The sequence below is a fragment of the Gallinula chloropus genome (assembly GCF_964237585.1).
Source record: "Gallinula chloropus genome assembly, chromosome: 4".
Classification (NCBI taxonomy): domain Eukaryota; kingdom Metazoa; phylum Chordata; class Aves; order Gruiformes; family Rallidae; genus Gallinula; species Gallinula chloropus.
In genome coordinates, this window is record NC_140088.1 from 34,095,979 (window position 1) to 34,114,209 (window position 18,231).

At 43.8% G+C, this 18,231-nt stretch overlaps 1 protein-coding gene across 1 annotated transcript; it reads right to left on the bottom strand.

Annotated features, from left to right (window-relative positions):
* Positions 1 to 84: 84 nt before the first annotated feature.
* Positions 85 to 17,127, bottom strand: LOC311191047 (astacin-like metalloendopeptidase; the record flags this gene model as incomplete). Its single annotated transcript, XM_084263143.1, has 12 exons — positions 85 to 195; positions 419 to 615; positions 4,779 to 5,001; positions 5,554 to 5,672; positions 6,733 to 6,958; positions 7,391 to 7,506; positions 8,459 to 8,586; positions 9,456 to 9,537; positions 12,652 to 12,830; positions 14,280 to 14,397; positions 15,759 to 15,931; positions 17,057 to 17,127. The coding sequence occupies 12 exons, from the start codon at positions 17,125 to 17,127 to the stop codon at positions 85 to 87; spliced, it is 1,743 nt and encodes a 580-aa protein (XP_084119269.1).
* Positions 17,128 to 18,231: the final 1,104 nt, after the last annotated feature.

Below are 18,231 nucleotides of genomic sequence, written 5' to 3' on the forward strand. Positions count from 1 at the left end.
CCGTAACAGCCGCAGACGCGGAGCTCAGAAGCGAGCCAGGGCCACCAGCAACGGGGAGGCCGCAACACCTCCCTCCCACCCCGCTCACAGCGAGCCGGCGCCGCACAGGCACCGCCCCGCGCCCCGCACGGCCCGACGGGAGCCGTAGTCCTTCGAGCCGCCTTCCCCGCCTCCCCGTTCCGCGGGCAGACTACACTGCCCAGGGGGCCGGGCAGGCCGGGAGCACCTGCGTGCCCCTAAAACATCCGGTTCCGCGGCGCGCTGCGGTACCCTAGCGACGTGTCGGCGGCCGGGAAGCCCCAGTTTCCCAGTAGGCAGCCCGCCGGAGAGTCCGGCTCTGCCGGCGGAACGGCTGTCCCCGTACACCCTGCCGTGTGCCGGGGAGGAGGAGAGGCCCGTCAGCGCCAGGAGGGCGTACAGGGCGGCAGGCTCGGCGCCGCAGCGCGGGCTTCGCCTCAGGCTCTGCGCCCTTCAGGGCTGTCTCGCCCGGCCCAGCTCGCTCTCCATGGCGCTCGGTGCTCCCCGAGGAACGAAAGGCATTGCCGCTGCTGAGGTGGGAGAGGCAGGGCCGGCAGGCTGGGCCTGGTTGCAGCGGTTTCAGTGCAGCACCGCTGCCTAGCCAGGCAGGGTGTGACAGACCCCAGTACAGCTTCCCTACTTGGTAGGGAGCTGCATTTTTGCCCATTAGCTGATGTTGGGTGTTCATAACACAAGTATATTCTTTAATGCTGACAGGATCGTGCTGAAATCACTCTTGTTTTGGTGAGGGTCTATGTGTCTTAAGCCTGTGGCAAGATTCTGGTTCTGAAGAGGATGGAACGAGCTGAACTCGATAATGAGATATCGTTATCCCCAGCCAATACTTAACCAATGGAGCTCGATATCCCCAGCCAATAATTCTGCCAGGGTTTGCTTATATACTTTATAGGCTGCTCAGGGGGGCTGTGGAGACATTCAAGACCAGTCTGGATGCCTCCCTGTGTGACCTGTCCTAGGGAACCTGCTTTGGCAGCGGGGTTGAACTCGATGGTCTCTGGAGGTCCCTTCCAACCCCTGCGATTCTGTGATAGCATCAGGAGTCCGTGTCCTACACTGCTCGTAAAAATGTTACCAAGTGCAGTTCTAGGTACCATTTGTCCCCATGAGTCATCTTACTCATTGTGCTAGTTCGCAGTTACATCTCACATTCTTTCCCAGTTGAATAGAAAAGTCCACACTGTAAAGATGGACATGATTAAATTAGGAAACCAGCTGATCTGTTCAGGGAACTAAGGCTCACTGATAGATGAATAAAGCTAAATCCAAAAGGAAAAAATAAAAATAAAAATTGGGGGTTCCTCTCAGGCTTTTGGGATTGTTCATGGTAAAGAACATCAGAAAGACAACTGTGTAAAACTTGGAGGTTGAACTCTACACCTGCCCAGCAGCTGTATTGAGAGACCACCTGGGAATGCCAGGTACTGTAAAACAGAGAAGCAAGACAAATATAAACTGGAATTTACTGAAATAAAAGACTTGCTTGATGCTGTCTTTGCTGTCAAGTTGGTCAGTGGAAAAAGAGGAAGAGGAAATTTCCATCTGTATGCTCCTGAGGGACAGGTGCAATTTGGAGTGACTCGTGCAAAGCACGAGCAGCGACCCAAAGAACCTCCCTGCCCAGGCAGTGCTGCCAGCAGCAATCGAACTTAACCTTGGAAACTCTCCAGCTGAATTTGCGGGAAGGGACGGAGAACTGTGACCTCTCTCCCCAGTGTGTGGAGGAGAGGAACATTGAGGTTCCCCTGCTGATGTCCACCAGAGGGGGCCCGGCCCCCGCAGGTCTCCAGCTCCTGCACCAGCCCGACACTTGGCAGCTGAACAGCAGCAGCGTCGGCTTTTCTCTTGCCTAAAGACGCCCTGTGATACAGGGAACTCCGGTTATTAAAATCCTGTGTGACTACTTGGTCCGTAAGGTTTTCGGTTGATGTTTGAAACGTAGGATAGGTTGGGCCTTCGGTTCACATGCCTTCTCCTTGCTGAACTCAGTAGTTGCACAGTAAGTGGTACCTTCTTGGACCTAAATAGAGCTGCAAATGCTGTGTGATTCTCTAACTTACCATGAAACTGTGCCCCAGTGTATTAGCCTTGATAATCTTGGGGTTTGACTACTGGAATGGAATCATAGAATTGTAGGGGTTGGAAGGGACCTCCAGAGATCATTGAGTCCAACCCCCCCTGCCAAAGCAGGTTCCCTGGGACAGGTCATACAGGGAGGCATCTGAGCAGATTTTGAGTATCTCCAGAGAAGGAGACTCCACAGCCCCTTGGGCAGCCTGTCCCAGGGCTCTGTCACCCTCACCATGAAAAAGTTCTGCTGCATATTGGTGCAGAACATCCTGTGCTCCAACTTGAAGCATTGGGCAGCCTGTCCCAGGGCTCTGTCACCCTCACCATGAAAAAGTTCTGCTGCATATTGGTGCAGAACATCCTGTGCTCCAACTTGAAGCCATTGGCCCTTGTTCTTTCTCCATAGACAATTGAAAAGAGGTTGGCTATTTCCCTGTGTCCCACAACTAGAAGTAAAACTTTTGGTCTGAAAAAGACTTCACATTAATCAAAAATGGGGACTTCTGTCTCCTAACTCCCCCAGGTAGTAATGTTTCTCTGTGCAGTTCAGTGCAACAAAAAGTGTAGATCATCACTGCAGTGAAATTGGAAGCTGAGTTTCAGTAGGCTCATTTTCTTCTAGACAAGGAACCAACTGTACTATCAGTGTGCCAAAAGCTGCCCTTATTCTCTGCCAGGCATTGGGGTTCTAGTCACACAAGCGTCATCTAACCACAGTTACTTATGTAAGGGAAATGTGTTTTAAATTAAACACAGAAAGAGACCCATGAGTAATACAGTGTGTTTCTGTAGTGCTTTGTTCCAAACCGGCTTATCCTACAGCAGTAACTGGTTGATCTCTGTTCTGGTATTTACAGATGACAGAAGCATACCCCACAAAGGCCTTGACTTGCCTCCCAAGTAGGAGCCTGGACAGTCCCAAATCAGGTAAGATTGGAATACATGGACACAAACACTCTTGTCTCTACTGCACACACAGGCTTGTGGAAGTGGGTCTCTCAGCACAGATTTGGTTTTGCACACAATTAAGGTAATACCTGTTTGTGTCACAAGATACATACATATGTGGGAATATATATATATTCATCACTGCTAGATACCTCTGGGTTTTAAGGGTTATTACTTTTGTACCTCCTCCAAAGTCCTCAGACTCAGGGCGCAGAACTAGGCTTTGTGCAGTCTGAAGTGGAGGTTAAAAATAGAATTTAATTTCCCCTCATTCTGCCAAAACTGTTACATCCTCCAAAAGATGCCAATATAAATAGTGAGACAAATTAAGTGAAGGAACACTTTTTATGGCTGGAAGACAGGAGTTTGTAAGAACTACAAATATTTGTTGCCTGCTGCGCATGCACTTTCCCACCCTGAGGCAAGCAAGCTCTGGACCATGATGATGTCCACAACTTACCAATTATCATTCTTCTGAGGGTGAAAATTAACCAGAGCTTAAAAAGGAACACATTACAGATCATTTAAAAAACCCACAAACCAAAAGTCAGCATAATGCAGAACTTTCTTGGCTGCCTTTCTCACTTCAGGAAAGCAAATTGGCATCTTCTATGTGCTCTTCTCCACAAAGGCATGATTGCAGCAGGAACTTGTATTATTTATTACATTTTGGCATCTTTCAGTTTGGCATTGGTGTTCAGTTCTGAATACATCGAGTCGAGGCAAAGTGTTCGCTGTCTACAGTGGCAATTTCTTTCTCCTCTTCAGGTATCTCCTCAGAGGTACGGATGAGGGTTTCTCTCTGCAGAGAAGGAACTTCACACCTAATATGTTCTCTGAAATTACTGGCTCCATTTACATTCAGTGGGCTTTGCATTAGGTTTTCAGGCTTCATTTTGAAAGAATATTTTGGTAATACCCCATGGACAATTATAATACCTGACTCAGGCCACAGCAAAGTGGCAAAAACAGGTGCTTCACCCCATTCCCTCTCCCACACTGCTTTCTCCTACCACTTCAACTGTTTTAGTTAAATCTGTACCCTGGTTCATGTCACAGAGGAGTAGTGCAAGTCTTTGAGCTGAGATGCTGAACAAGCATCCTAGTTGGCACCTTCAGCATAAAGTGGTTCAGGCTAAACTAAGGAGCCTGTAAGGTTGGTGGCCCTGCCTGTGGCAGGGGGTTTGGAGCTCTATGATCCTTGGGGTCCCTTCCAACCCAGACCATTCTATGATTCTATGAACTGTGTAAGTGAGCCTGGCTTCAAAGCGTGCACCTGAAGGTTCTTCTGCATGCATGCTGGAATGCACATTAGGGTTGGGCAGTAATATCGGTCAGAGTACAGGTTAAAGTTGCTACACAGCCATATTCTGAACTTTTATCAGCACAGTTTCTAACACTAGAAGTTCTTGAAAAGCTGCTTACATAGTTCCAGTTGTGCTAGGGTATCTTTCCATGCATCACCAGCAGTGGAAACACTGTAACAAAAAGCTTACCATCTCAGACAGACCCATCCCACAGGCAGGAATGTTTTTGTCCATAATTCATCACGCAAATTATACCACAGTAGACATATGACTAACAGATCAAGCTCCAGGCTTATTGAAAATATTTGGGAGCTCTATTTTTTGCTGAAACTGTCAGCATCCTGACTTTCACCTGTGGCTACTTGGTCTCAATTTCATTCTGTGCTTTCCAACTCCCATCTCTATAGCACTACTTACCGAATGTATAAGTCATCACGAAGCCAGGCAACTCCCAAGCTATATCACTGTGAAATTCAACCAGCACAAAGTTCCCAGTTGAAATAAAGTCTGCAACCTTCTCTGTCCCACAGTAAGGGCCAACTGCGGGGGATGTTGGTCGGCTTCCATCGTGTATGAGCAAGTAGTCATAGATGCATCTGTCACTGTCTTCCAGCTCAAAGGATAACATTTTGAGAGAGATCTGGGGAAAATACAATCAGAGCACTTTGCTTCCAGGTTATATCCTTTTCCTTACCCTTTGTAGCAAGCACAGAGCATGATTTCCTTAACCAGAGGCACTGTTTTTTTATGCTGTGTTTGCACCACATCCTGATTCCATATTGTAATGCAAAGTAGCAACAAATTATTTGCTTAGTTCATCAGCACTTGGACTGGAAGGAGAGGCAAGGGACAAGATCAATCTCGTACACATTAAATTCTTTTCTCTTGAGAATTATAAAACCAGCACCTGTGTGAGGTTTTGGTTTTCTAGTGGGAACTCTTACCTAGGGATTACTCTGAACAAAACCTTCTGGTACAAACTAAATTCATAAGAGTTCACATGGTCGTGTAAAGGTTTTCCCTTGCTGAATGTCTCAGATACCAAGATCCAGCATAAGTTCTTAAACTGGATTTTTGTGTTCAGATTTTTACTTGCTCAAAAAATGACATTTAATGTTATTTTCCAAGGCAAAAAAATTATTCCATTAGACAACACAGCTGAAACCCACAAATTATTTAACCTGTCCCTTACCTTGTATCCTACAGGAGAACTGATGACCCAGAAGCATGCTCGGTTTTTGGGGTATTTATTGGGGTAGTCTGGAGAGGTGATGACTCCATGTGAGTCTCTGAAAGTACCTCCACAATTCACTAGGGAGTAAAGAAGAAAAACAGGGACAGGCATGTTAACAAGAGTATTTTGGCAGTAGAAGTGAGCTTGCTTTTACTCTTCTTTCTTCACGCCAGGAAAAAGTGTGCTACCATGAAAATCTACCACAGAAATATTTGATTTCTTCACTTAACATTTATATCAGCAGCTGTACTGAAGGAGCTGAACACATGGCTGCTAAATAACCTTTGGAGGACAGGAAACAGCTGCATCTAAAGCTAGATCTGTCTTTACAATTGGTTGTTACCATATTAGCACAGCATTCTAAAGGTACTAACTTACTGGCTTTCAGAAAAAGAAATCTCAGGCATTCAAGATTGCAATATCAAGCTAGATCTAATGCAATCTGGAAGTGACTCCAAAATCCATGCAAAAAGAGTCAAAAGGATACATTTTAAGACTTCTTCAATTTATTCTTTAAAAAGTTTGCCTTTTGAGTTGAAATAAGGTAGTAACAAGTGACTTGAGCTACTGCCTTCTAACTGAAAGAATGTTGTAGCACAACAGAATTTTATCCATAATGCATTTGTATGTTTGTAAACCCTCAAGTAACTACAGTAAGTACTGCATATCACATAATGTAAGAAAAGCCTCTAGTTCAGAAATTCAGACACACAAGGTTAATCTCTCTCCCCTTGCATAAAATGATACAAAATCTTGATTAACATATTGCTTTAAATCTCATTTGTTGAGATTTCTTGCCAAGTTCTACAGTCTTTGTGCTCTTTGGCTCCACTCCTATTACAGTCACTGCATTGTATTTAATAAAAGAAATTGTTCTAAAAATGTGAAGAAGCCCAGCAGAGGCTCTCAGAAGAATGTGAGTGGGCTCTCAGGATTATTAACATGAGACTCATGCAACATCCCTTTTTCTGTTTCCAGCTGACCACCAGCCTTTGGTCTATCATTGCCTAGCCTGCATTTGCAATGGGAATGTAAAGAATAAACACAGGAAAAGCCCTACTATGGAGTACATGTTCAAATATTCTTTTGGTTCTTCCATAAAAACACTGTCTCCAAGTTCAGGAGGAGTGTTCATACCCCTGCTGTAGGAGGCTCTGAATCCTGTGGCTGCATTGCTCTCATCACTTGCGAACTCTACCAGCATTGTGGATCCAGACGCCACTAAGGAGGGCAGCGGCCCCTTCCCACAGTATTTGTCCAGCAAGACAGGGGAATTCTTGCTGTTTCCATTGTAAATTTTTATATAGTCAGAAGAACAGCCTGGGGACGGTTGGAGATCAAAAGCCTCAAACTGCAGGAAAATCTTGAGAAACAAGAAAACAGATGTTGAGTTTAATGCTATACACAGGGAAAGATTCACATCATTTAACTGATTTGCAGTGAGCTAGGACTTTGATTCCTTTTACTATCTATGTATCACTGAAATATTACTTTCTGAATAAAACCAGCATAGAATTTCACCTAGCTACCCTGTTACTGAGCCCAGTGATTGATGCTTGACTATTGCTTGTCTTTGAAAAGCCATCCAGCTGGATAAGAATCAAGTTAAATAATGCATCTGATGGTCTTAAGTCGTATGAAAATTGTTGAGACTGTCTTTTCATTCACCGGGTAAGAAAATAAATGTCATGGTCCATGAGAATGACTCCCAGAGGGTAGTCATAATAATGAAATAATGCCCTGTAGCCTTGACACAGTGGTTCAAACCAGGTTTTTTCCTCCTAATAAAAATTACCTTACTTCGACGGACACGTATCAACCACAGGCAGTTGCTATTGTTCGGGTATGGGAATGGGTAATTGGCAGAGGAGAAGGAGCCTTTGGATTTAGGTAACACAGAGCTACAGTGATCTGAAGGGAAGAACAAAACAGGGTTGAAGAGAATGAAAACTGCCCAGAAATCTCTCAGAAAACCTGACAAAGTCTCTCCAAAGATTTGCACCAGTCAAGCTTCTAAAAGAGAAATAAATTCTAAAGCTTAGAGTTGTGTTGATGTTCCTGAGTATAAAAGTTACTCAGAATCTGTGAGTGAAATAAAAGCTAGTGAAGGTACTTACCTGCTTCAGCTACTGTTTTAGAGGAGTAGTTGTTCACTCACAAATTTTACTTTACTAAAAGAGCCCTGGATCTTGAACTTCCTTAATCACGGGAGTAGCTTCAGTGACATCAGTATATCAATACCCATCAGCAAATGGGAATATTCATAAGTTTGTCAGGTAGGAGTTCCTGCTACAGAGGAATGCTAGGTATTTCCAGACCTTAAGGTGCCACAGTGATGAGATAAGAAATGGATGGGGCAAGGGAGAAGGTAACTATACAAAAAGCCTGGGGAATTCCCCTCAAAGCAGTGTTCTGATCAGCTTAAATGGCACCCATACCTATAGCTCTGCAGTAGTTTTTTAATTGAAATAAATCACAACCCTGCAGGCACTACTGATGCCCATGACTATCTGTAATCACAGCTGAGGGTAGTTTACATGCTTCACAACCTTCAGAGCTTTCCTGGAGTGAGGAGTTGACAGAGGTAACAGCCACCATTTCCATTTTTCTTATGTCAAAGAGCAGGGACTAGGTGAGGATAACTCAGAATGACAGTGAATTATTGAAAGTAAATTGACCTTTCCAAAAAGGCAGCAGCTTGGCACAGGGACAAACCTGTTTCCACACACATACCAGCCCTCTTGCAGAGTGAGGGAGAGATACATTGAAAGGACTGTGGGCTGAGTTCCTTTGGGGGTATCCAACAGTGCTTTCAGACATCAGCTGTATAAGGATTCACATGCCTTCTATCTACAGCACTTACTGCACTTGTAGAGCTTGTTGATTTTAGCTACATCCAAGTTGCTTAGCCCTTCTCTCTGCCCAATGGGTATAGAGGGGTCAGGAACTGGTACAATGGTTGGTTTCCCTGGTGCACTGGAGAAATCATACCTGTAGAAATAAGGAAAACGCATTTCTAGATCACTTCTCTCATACAGTGATGTTCTCAGACTGCATAATCATTTTCATTTACCACATGCACAGAATTTCAATTGAAAAGGGCAAGAAACTTCTCAGAGACCAAGCAGTCTTCCCTGAAGAGGACCAGCATGGCAGCTATCTTGTGTGCAGCACCTGAAAGAAAAAGCTGCACTTTCCTGGGTGAGGAGAGCTTGCACCAGTGTCCTGGCAAAGTGAACTGAATTCCACCTGCATGATTCCTGAGGTGATGGAGCAGGAGTAGTTCTGCCTCAGTTACTAATTATTTGCTATCTGTGATTTCCTGCCTCCTGCTAGACAAGTTTCATTTCACAGGTTTGTTCAGTAGTCATTACTTGCTACTGGAAATAAAGGAGAAGGAAAATGACTCAAGTTTGTACATTATGGACTGAAATGCAACCTTAGATAGTGTTCCCGGATGAATATGGAGCAGCACACATCTTAGTGATCTTTAAAATTCCATCTCTCTTCTCTCTGCACCTAAATATTACTGTTATCAGCTGTTACTACACTAATGAAATTGTTTAGACTTCAGAGAAATCAGTGACTCAGTGTGGTTAGACTTTTGACATAGCCATGTCAGAGGCCTCTAGGAAGAGACAGGAGTACAGTGAAAGGAAACACTGTCCTATTTTTTATCTTTTGTCCGTATCAACTGTTTTCCAGGAATCCTGCTGACAACAGAAGCACATCCATTCGCTCATTTTTAAGCGAGCGGCTAAAGTCATTCCCTGCACAAAGCAATCCCTTCTCCCCAGGTCTGAGCAGGAGATCTGGAAGCTGTTTGCTTCTTTGAAAAGACACCCCAGAAAACAACTTACGCGCCATAGTGCATCACTGAAGAGTAGTCATAGGGAAGGCCCAGGTTTTTGGAATTCACTTTTCCAAAGTTCCCTTGTTCTCCTGTAAGGCAGGAAAGCAACATTTCAGTCAGAACAGTTATTACTGCTTTAATAGTACACTGCATGCTGTCATGATTCTAAGAGTAACTTAGGATACAAATACTTGTTCTCATGAAATCTCGGATCTGCCAGAGCCACCAGAGCCTCTTTTCAGCCTGGGGGAACCCATTTTCCCTCAGCATAGTAGATTTCAGAATATAAACCAAATCAAGTAAGTCAAAGTTTTCATATAATTAATCCATTTCACTCTAAGTAAAGGTATTAATCTTTCAATACATTTCAGTTTATTATCTTGAACATTATAAGCATCCAACCTATGTCCCCAAAGCTGCACCAGTGTCCTGAGAGGAAAATTTAGCTGATCACCCAGATCAAAACATGAGAGATGTGTGTGGGTGATCACCAACCTGTCTTGCTAAGTCCTTCCACTAAAAGTACCTCTCTCTCCATTGGCTGGAGAGCATGAGTACACATCACACCCTGGGACTCTCATCCATGGTAAGACAGGCAAGCAAGCAATGTCAGAGTGGGGAGCTGTGTGCAGTCAGCCTGGCCCCAAGGCTAATGATCTGACCACTGAGCACTCCCTTCCAGTTCAACATCTGTACCTTCATTTGTTTAACTAGTGGTTTGTAAACCACAAACCATCTGGACAAGAGTTCAGGGTTGGACACTTGTCAGAAAAATCTCTGGAGCCTGCACAGCTTGGCTGGCAGGCTTGCAGTCAGAGTCAGCCTCTTCCAGTAATGTCCTTCAGCACTGGTCCCAGTGAGGGCTAGGAAATGCAAAGAAAAGCTTCAAAATCCTGAATTATAGAAAGTTTGGGGATAAACATGACTTTGGAGCTTTTCATAACTCAAAACCTCAGGGCTCAGTCTTGTTCTCAGCAGCATTGGCTTTCCTGACTGTGTTAGGTTTTTATCTCAGTTCCTCTTATCTGCTATACTGACTTCAGAAAGAATTATCAGCAAGCACACAGCTTCTTTTGAGGTGATGAACAGAGAACACAGTTCAAATGCAGTGAAACATCGAAGCATATGGCTACTGTTTGGCACCTAAGTGCCTTGCTGCATTGGTTTACTAAAACAGTAACAGCAGCCTGGCTGGACAGAGGGGCTCCCAGAAAACTCAGATCTGCCTCATCACATGCCAGAGAGATTTGGCTGTCTAGACCCACACACACGTGGGGACTTAACCCATCTTTTCCACTCTAAAAAAATAATCTACCTCTGCCAGAATCTAAGTGTAGTGACTCAGAAGAGGAAGCTTTGGCTGAAAACTCTGAATACAGCTTTTTCCCCCCCAAAAAAAAAAGTTCAGGAAAAACAAGCTGGGTTTCAAAGAGCTAAGTGGACAGCAATGGATTAGGCTGCATTTTATCAAAACAAAGAAGTAGGATGGCTTCCAAGCCAAATTGCTGGGTAAAAACAAACCCCAGCAAACATTCATAGTGCTGCAGGCCTGGCAAGAGAAAAATGGATTTTGTGGGAGAGCTGGAAAACAGAAAAAGGTCTCAAGGTCTAGTTCTGCGCCACGGAGGTCAGGGGAGCTCTACCATCAGCACTGCTAACAGCAATGTGCTTTTACAGGAGATGTATGCTAACAGTCCTCATGAACATGGCTGTGTTTCTCCATCTCCTTTTCCCTGTGTGTTTTTGCAGTTTTCTCCTAAGGTGCTTGTGGTGCATTCCCTCATCACACCACTCTTCCTAGCCTCCACTCCTAGTGGATGCCATCCAAATACTGAAGATCTACCCCATCTCCTTTTGTATGGTATTATCTTCTCCCCACCTTTCCTCTCTTTTATCCTTTCCTGGTACTGTGCTTGAATCAAAGCTTGGCTACCTCTGTATCCTTTAGGAATGACAACACCTGGACCTGTGGACTTCCCCCTGAAAAACACATGACTAGTATCTTTGATGTAATTTCATGCTTTCAGCTTCTCTTTGCTAGCTTTTTGAACATGGCACACCCCTGCTGTTCAATGGCAAGCAATTCATAGCAAAACTGCACCTTAACACTAGAGCTGGAAGCTCAATAAAGAACAGCACAAGTGGAATTTACTTAGGATATCATGGGAATAGCTGAAAAAAGTTTGGAAAACAGTGTGTTAGGAATTTGCAATAAAAACAATCAAGTTCCATCTGGAGAAAAAGATAGATATATTTTCAGCTGTGCATGACATGGAAGAGTTGAATGTTTTATTTGCTGAAGACACCAGAATTTGGTACTCAGTTGTCCTGCCTCATTTATTATTATTTTCTATAATAAACAAAGTACTCTGTTATCTTTTACAATTGTTGTGGGTTGTCCTTTTTTCTCCTACCTTCCTTCTATGTACTTTCTCACTTCCCTTGGATGTCCTACCATTCCATCCCCTCCCCAGACAGAGCCTGGAGCTCTGCGTATGCTCCCATGTTCCCAGCACACAGATTAAGGGTGCCTACCCAAACTATACACCCTGCATTCCTTTCTCTAGATAGTATTATCTTATTTTCTCCTTATTTACCAATCCTGCTTACTCCCTGTTGCTCCTTTTCACAGCAGTGCATATTATTCTCTCCAAGGAGGAAATAATTGCACTTCTTCCTCTCGCTCCATGCCGGGTCCCAGAATTTTGCACATACTAGTGGTCCCTTCTCTCTGCATCAAGTCTCCTGTTTATCTACATTTTAGGTAATGTGCACTTTACTCAATGCCAAGATGCCTGCTGCCTTCCCTGTTTCAATGACTTTCCCTGGAATAGAGTTGCTGTGTGATTCCCCACCATGATCTCTGAATATCATGTTTATCCTGAGCTCAATTGCAAGTCCCACAGTCTCATCTCCTGGCCAAGCCTTCACCACATTCCTTATGATCTTGGTAAGGTAAGTCTGGGCTCAATATGGCAATCAAAATAAGGACAAAGCGCTACTTTTAGGCTGCACCTGTCTTGGAGGACCACACTAGCTTACATGTAACCACAGAAATTCCCATAGGATAAACACTGAATGAGAAATTCCATCACACTGATTGCACCGCTGCAATTCATACAGAATGAATCATGCTCCTTCTTTGCATCGGTGTTCTCCTTTACCTGAAAGTTATGTTCTCTTGTAAGCTTTAGTGGACATACCTGCCATGATGTGTTCCCACATAATCTTGACAAACCTGTCCCGATCACTCCGTGCCTGTTCATGGATGAAGCCCAGCGCGTGGTTCATTTCATGCTGAATTGCTCCTTTATCCATGCAGCCATTTTTCACCAGGCCTACTGCTTGACGTCCTCCAATTTTTCCAAAGTAAGACCAGCAGCTAGGAATAGGCAACCCATAACCAAAGCAATCAGGTTCAGCAAATACAAAGAAACAGATGCACTGATTATGCCACAAAGGCCCTCCAGATGTGCAGTCACTGAAGGGGACATGCAAATAGTCATTGCCACGAGATATCTGGGCTTCTGAAAGCTGCCAAAATACAGAGGGGAGAAATAAAGCTTTTGTAATGAGTATGGCAAATTTTAGACAGTAAAATGGTATTTAACATCTTTGTCAACAACATGGACAGTGAGGTCAAGTGCACTTTCACCAAGTTTGACAATGACATGAAGCTGTGTGGTGCAGTCAACACTGGAGGGTAGAGATGCCATCCAGATGGACCTTGGCAGGCTTGAGAGCTGAGCCTGTGTGCACCACATGAAGTTCAACAAGTTCAAGTGCAAGGTCATGCACATGGGTCACCAAAACTCCGAGCACAACTACAGGCTGGGCAGAGAATTAAGGATTGAGAGCAGCCTTGAGGAGAAGGGCTTGGGGGTGTTGGTTGATTGAAAGCTCAACATGAGCCAGAATGCACATTTGCAGCTTAGAAAGCCAACCATATCCTGGGCTGCATCAAAACCAGTGTGACCAGCAGGTCAAGGGAGGTGATTCTGCTCCTCTGTTGTCATGAGACCTGTGTCCAGTTCTGGGGCACTCAGCACAGGAAAGGCATTGAGCCTTTGGAGTGAGTCCAGAGGAGGACCACAAATATGACTGGGGGGCTGAAGCACCTCTCCTGTGAAGACAGGCTGAGAGTTGGGCTTGTTCAGCCTGGAGAGAAGGCTCTGGGGAAACCTTATAGTGGCCTTCCAGTACCTGGAGGGGCCTATAGAAAGGCTGGGGAGGGGCTGTTTGTCAGGGACTGGGGGTAATTTTAAACTAACATAGGGTAGGTTGAGATGAGATATTAGGAAGAAATCCTCCCCTGTGAGGGTGGTGAGGCCCTGGCACAGGCTGCCCAGAGAAGCTGTGGCTGCCCCATCCCTGGCAGTGTTCAAGGCCAGCTTGGATGGGGCTGTGGGCACCCAGGTCTGGTGGAGGGTGTCCCTGCGCATGGCAGGGGAGTGTAACTAGATGGTCTTTAAAGTCCCTTCCAACCCAAACCATTCTGTGGTTCTATATCAAATTAAGATGAAGTAGTTTAAGTAGTTAAGCAATGAACCTGAAACAATTACAGTTCTTTAATTTTTTATGATAACTAAGGGAAATCTCATTTTTAATTATACCCTATTATCTTTAAGTCCTCGCATTTATTCCTGCAGCCTGTAACTGCAGCCTATGAACTGATGTGACTATCAGTATATCTAAAGGAAAGTGAAAAATTGCACCTGCTTAATCTCAACTCCTAGGATAAAAAAGGGCAACTACTTAAATCCAGATGAAAACAGAAAACAAGTTGAAATACCTTTTGGGTTTTTCTACTCTGAGGAGACAGGGAGCTCACCTCTGCCCACGTTCAACATACACATAGTCTCTTTCTGTAGTGCGATTTACAAACTGCACACAGGTCAGTGTGGAGATCTCTTGCAGAGCATCACCAATCCAAGCTCTCTCTGTCACTGCTGAAAAGAGAAAGGGGCTAGGAGAAGTCTTCCTTGGTAAGTCCAAAACAAGGTGCATTGATGGGGTGCACTTCTTTAAAACTTCAGAGCATTCATTAGCTTTTTATCATACAAGCATAAAAAAGGCAAAAAGCCTCCAGAGATCTTCAAGTTGAAATGACTTTTCAGGGGAGAGGTAAGAATTACAGCTGGCCCTTATGCATATCCTATAGGAGACAGCTGATGGAGAGCGAGACTGGTGGTGTTTCTTCCATGACATAGAATGGAAAAAATTAAATGGTTTCAGGTACAAGTAATTGGATTAAAGTATCCCAAATGAGCCACCCAACTGTAGGTAAGCACCAAAAACCTATTTTGTTTATTAGAAATAGCAAACATCTGCCACATGCCCCTTGAAACATCCAGCATTGAGAGGCTCTGAAGATCAGTGTTTCTATTCAGGTACCAAATAAAGATTGGAGTGTTCATCTACTTCTGAAGATTGGCTTCCTCAGTTATGAATCCTCTACAACTGATTTGCATCTCAATTTCCTCATCTTTAAAGTTTGGAGAGAGGGGTAGATGGAATAACCTTCACCTAACCACAAGAATATATGCATGCTGCAGTTCTGGAAACACATGGGAAGAGGAGCAGCCTAGATAACACAAAGACTGGGCTTTCCTCAACTCAGTGATAAGATGGGTCCCCCTTCACCACAAATGGGCATCAGGCACAGGCTGTATGTCACTTCTGTCTCTTCAGAAGGGTCTGTATGGAAGCTCAGGTCAGGGAACCCTCAGCAGAGAGGAGACAAAAGACCTGCACAACCCATATGAAGTCTTCTGGAATAAAGTCTGCTAGATTAAGCAATCAGTCCTGCAGCCTTTTGCATGGCACAAAGGTACTGACTAGAGAGAAATAAGGGGAAAAATATCTCCACAGATTTTTCCTGGTTTTGCCTCCACAGGATTTCTAGTGTGGGAATATTTCTATGAGATTTGAAAGAAAATTACAGTGTTCAAAGAAGTGCTCTGAGTGGGAATTTTGACATACATAATGTGAACAAATTATCTTCCTTCTTCTGTACTTGCTAAATTTCAAAGTGCATTGGAGCTAGCAGGAATGAACTAATATTTGTAATTAACATTAATTAGCTGGTATTTATATAACAACTACTCCGCATAACCACACATGTTAGTGTCTATAACTGGAATGTTTGGACTCTTAGCCAAGCAACCATAGGGCTAGCAGATTAGCATGAGAGACATGTCAATTCTCATTTGGACAAAGATTGTTTTTGCTGCCTGCCACAGAAACAGAAAACAGACTACAGAGACCAGCAGATCAATGCTGACTTCACAGCATCCATTTGCACACTCACAGAAATCAGAAGAGATGTTAATTGGAACCTTGACTAGTCCATCTTGTGACTTGGGCCATAAACAACTCTCACAGTCAATTGCACTGCGTCGCCCTCTCCTCAGGAGGATGTCCCCTTCATGCACAGCTATTTCACCACCTAGCAGATGACAAAAATAAGGAACATACACAGCACTGAGAAAGCAAATGGATGCACAAAAGGGAGACAAGGAGGTATACACTAACCAAGCTTCTGTACCTTCGGAAGTTTCTTTCCCTGAAGTTAATTTCCCAGTGACATGGAAAAGGATTAGTAAAATAAGACTGAGTGAACCTAGCATTCACAATATGGTAAGGCTGGCTAGGTCTGCCTGGCTTCCTGGATGGGAAAGATTAATATTAATATAGATGTCATAGGGCAGCTGTAATCAAAGTCGTGACTAAATATATTTTAGCTTAAGAAGCTTTGGGAGAGTTCTGAGTGGAAGGCTCAGTATTGTAAGTCATTGTTCTCTTCATTAGAGCTCGTGGAGTTAAAGAAAAATCCTAAGTGACCTCAGTAAAAGTGGGATGAATCATACAAATTAAAGGACTATTTTTATCATGTACATTGAGTGCATGCAAGCAATTAATTTCCAGGTTAACTCTTAATTTGACATATGAAAGTACGACATGATCCTCAGTTCTCACTCCCAAATACTTAGAACATTTCCCACAGACAAGAGCTACAGGTTATTAAGCCAAAACCTGACAATAGCCATGGGTACAACAGACAGGGAAGCGCTCTGTATCATATAGGAAAAGTCAAAGTGAAAAGTATTCTGATTTGCTGAGGCTACATATGGAAAAAGAACATACCATGTAGCAATTGCTCAGTGTCTTTAACTTATCACAAAAGCAGAAATAATCACACTGAAATCAACTTTAAAAGTAATCTGAAGCAATTGCTCAGTGTCTTTAACTTATCACAAAAGCAGAAATAAACACACTGAAATCAACTTTAAAAGTAATCTGAATTCTATGAATGTGACACTGGAAAATACTTTCAAAGAGAAAAACAGACCAAATAATGAGTGAGGTGTAGAGAAGCAGCCCCAACAAAAATCTACATTTATATAATAATTTCAATAAAACTCACCTAAGTCATCATTTCCTGTAGCTACCTGGAAAAAAAAATGCACATCTTTTAATACATGCTTATCTCCATAGCAGAAAACTCCTGTCATGTAGAATCACAACAGTAAAAGTTTGCAACTTGTTTTAAGACACAGCAACTCAGCAGCAGCAACATAAGTTCTAAACATCTGAGAGCAGGGACACACCTGAACAGGTTTACTTAGTGCAAAGCTATAGAGAAATGCTAAATGAGCTGGCAGAAGAAAGTATTTCATCTTCAAGTTTCTGAGCTGATCTCCTCCGCTCCGCAGCTCAGTTCTCAAAGCTGTGGTTAGTTTACTTGGGGCGAGTTTTACGGGAAAGCTGCTGCTGCTGTTAACAAGTGTAATGAAATTAGATAACAAGAAGTATTTGCACAAAACAAACAAGCTGCAGGACCTCTCAAGAGAATTTCCAGGCTCTCATTTATTATTTATCTTCAGAAAACAGAGGAAGTGGAGCAATAGGAAAGAAAATCCAGCAACCTTCAAGTGACTCATCTTTAATTCTAAGAAGCCACAAGCTGCTGCAGGTCCCCCCACTGCTGACCAAGGGACGGGATATCCGGTAGCAGTCTGTTTACAGCAAAACTCAATGTCAGGGAGCTTTGATCCATCCACCTCTGAACTACCTGTCCTAGAAACTCCATAGCTTGCTGGCAGGAGCCACCCAGCTCCACAGAGCCTGTCTGTCAGCCCACCCGCTCTCTGTGCAGCTCTCAGCCAGGCATTGCTGGCCAGAAGCACTGGAAATCTGTTGGAGCCAGAGATGAATCCGATTTTTGGTTGAAATTGTTTTTCTGATACCATATCTTGCAATATAATCATCCCTGGCAGTGACTGTGTCTCTCTGGAGTACACAAATAAATAAAACCACCAGCTCCCGGAGTTTTGGCTTCCCATCTTCTGGGAAGCACTCCTGTCTTTGATGTCCATGAATACAAAGAAGCCTAGAAAGGTAGGCTGAGTCCTAGAAACCCACACTGTAAGAGCAAGCCACACAATGGGAATATTCATGTTGAAGACACGTGAACACCTCCATAAGCAGGCAGATGTTGCTTTCTCCTCCCGGCTTCAGCCCCTGAGTGAATACATAGGTACTCTAGAAAATCCTGAGGAATTGCTGCAGCAGATCTTTAAGAGAAAAGCAAGAAAACCTTTGGAATAGCCTGCAAAGGCAAAATTCAGAGGAACCAATGTGGTTCACAGCAGATCAAGATGGCAGAGGGTGCCTTTCCAGATAGATAATGGGCTGGTTCTCCTACTCCACTAGGAAAATTTTAGTTGATGTTATGTAAAGCTTCACTACTATTTTCATTTTATCTTACTAATAGGTTGTTC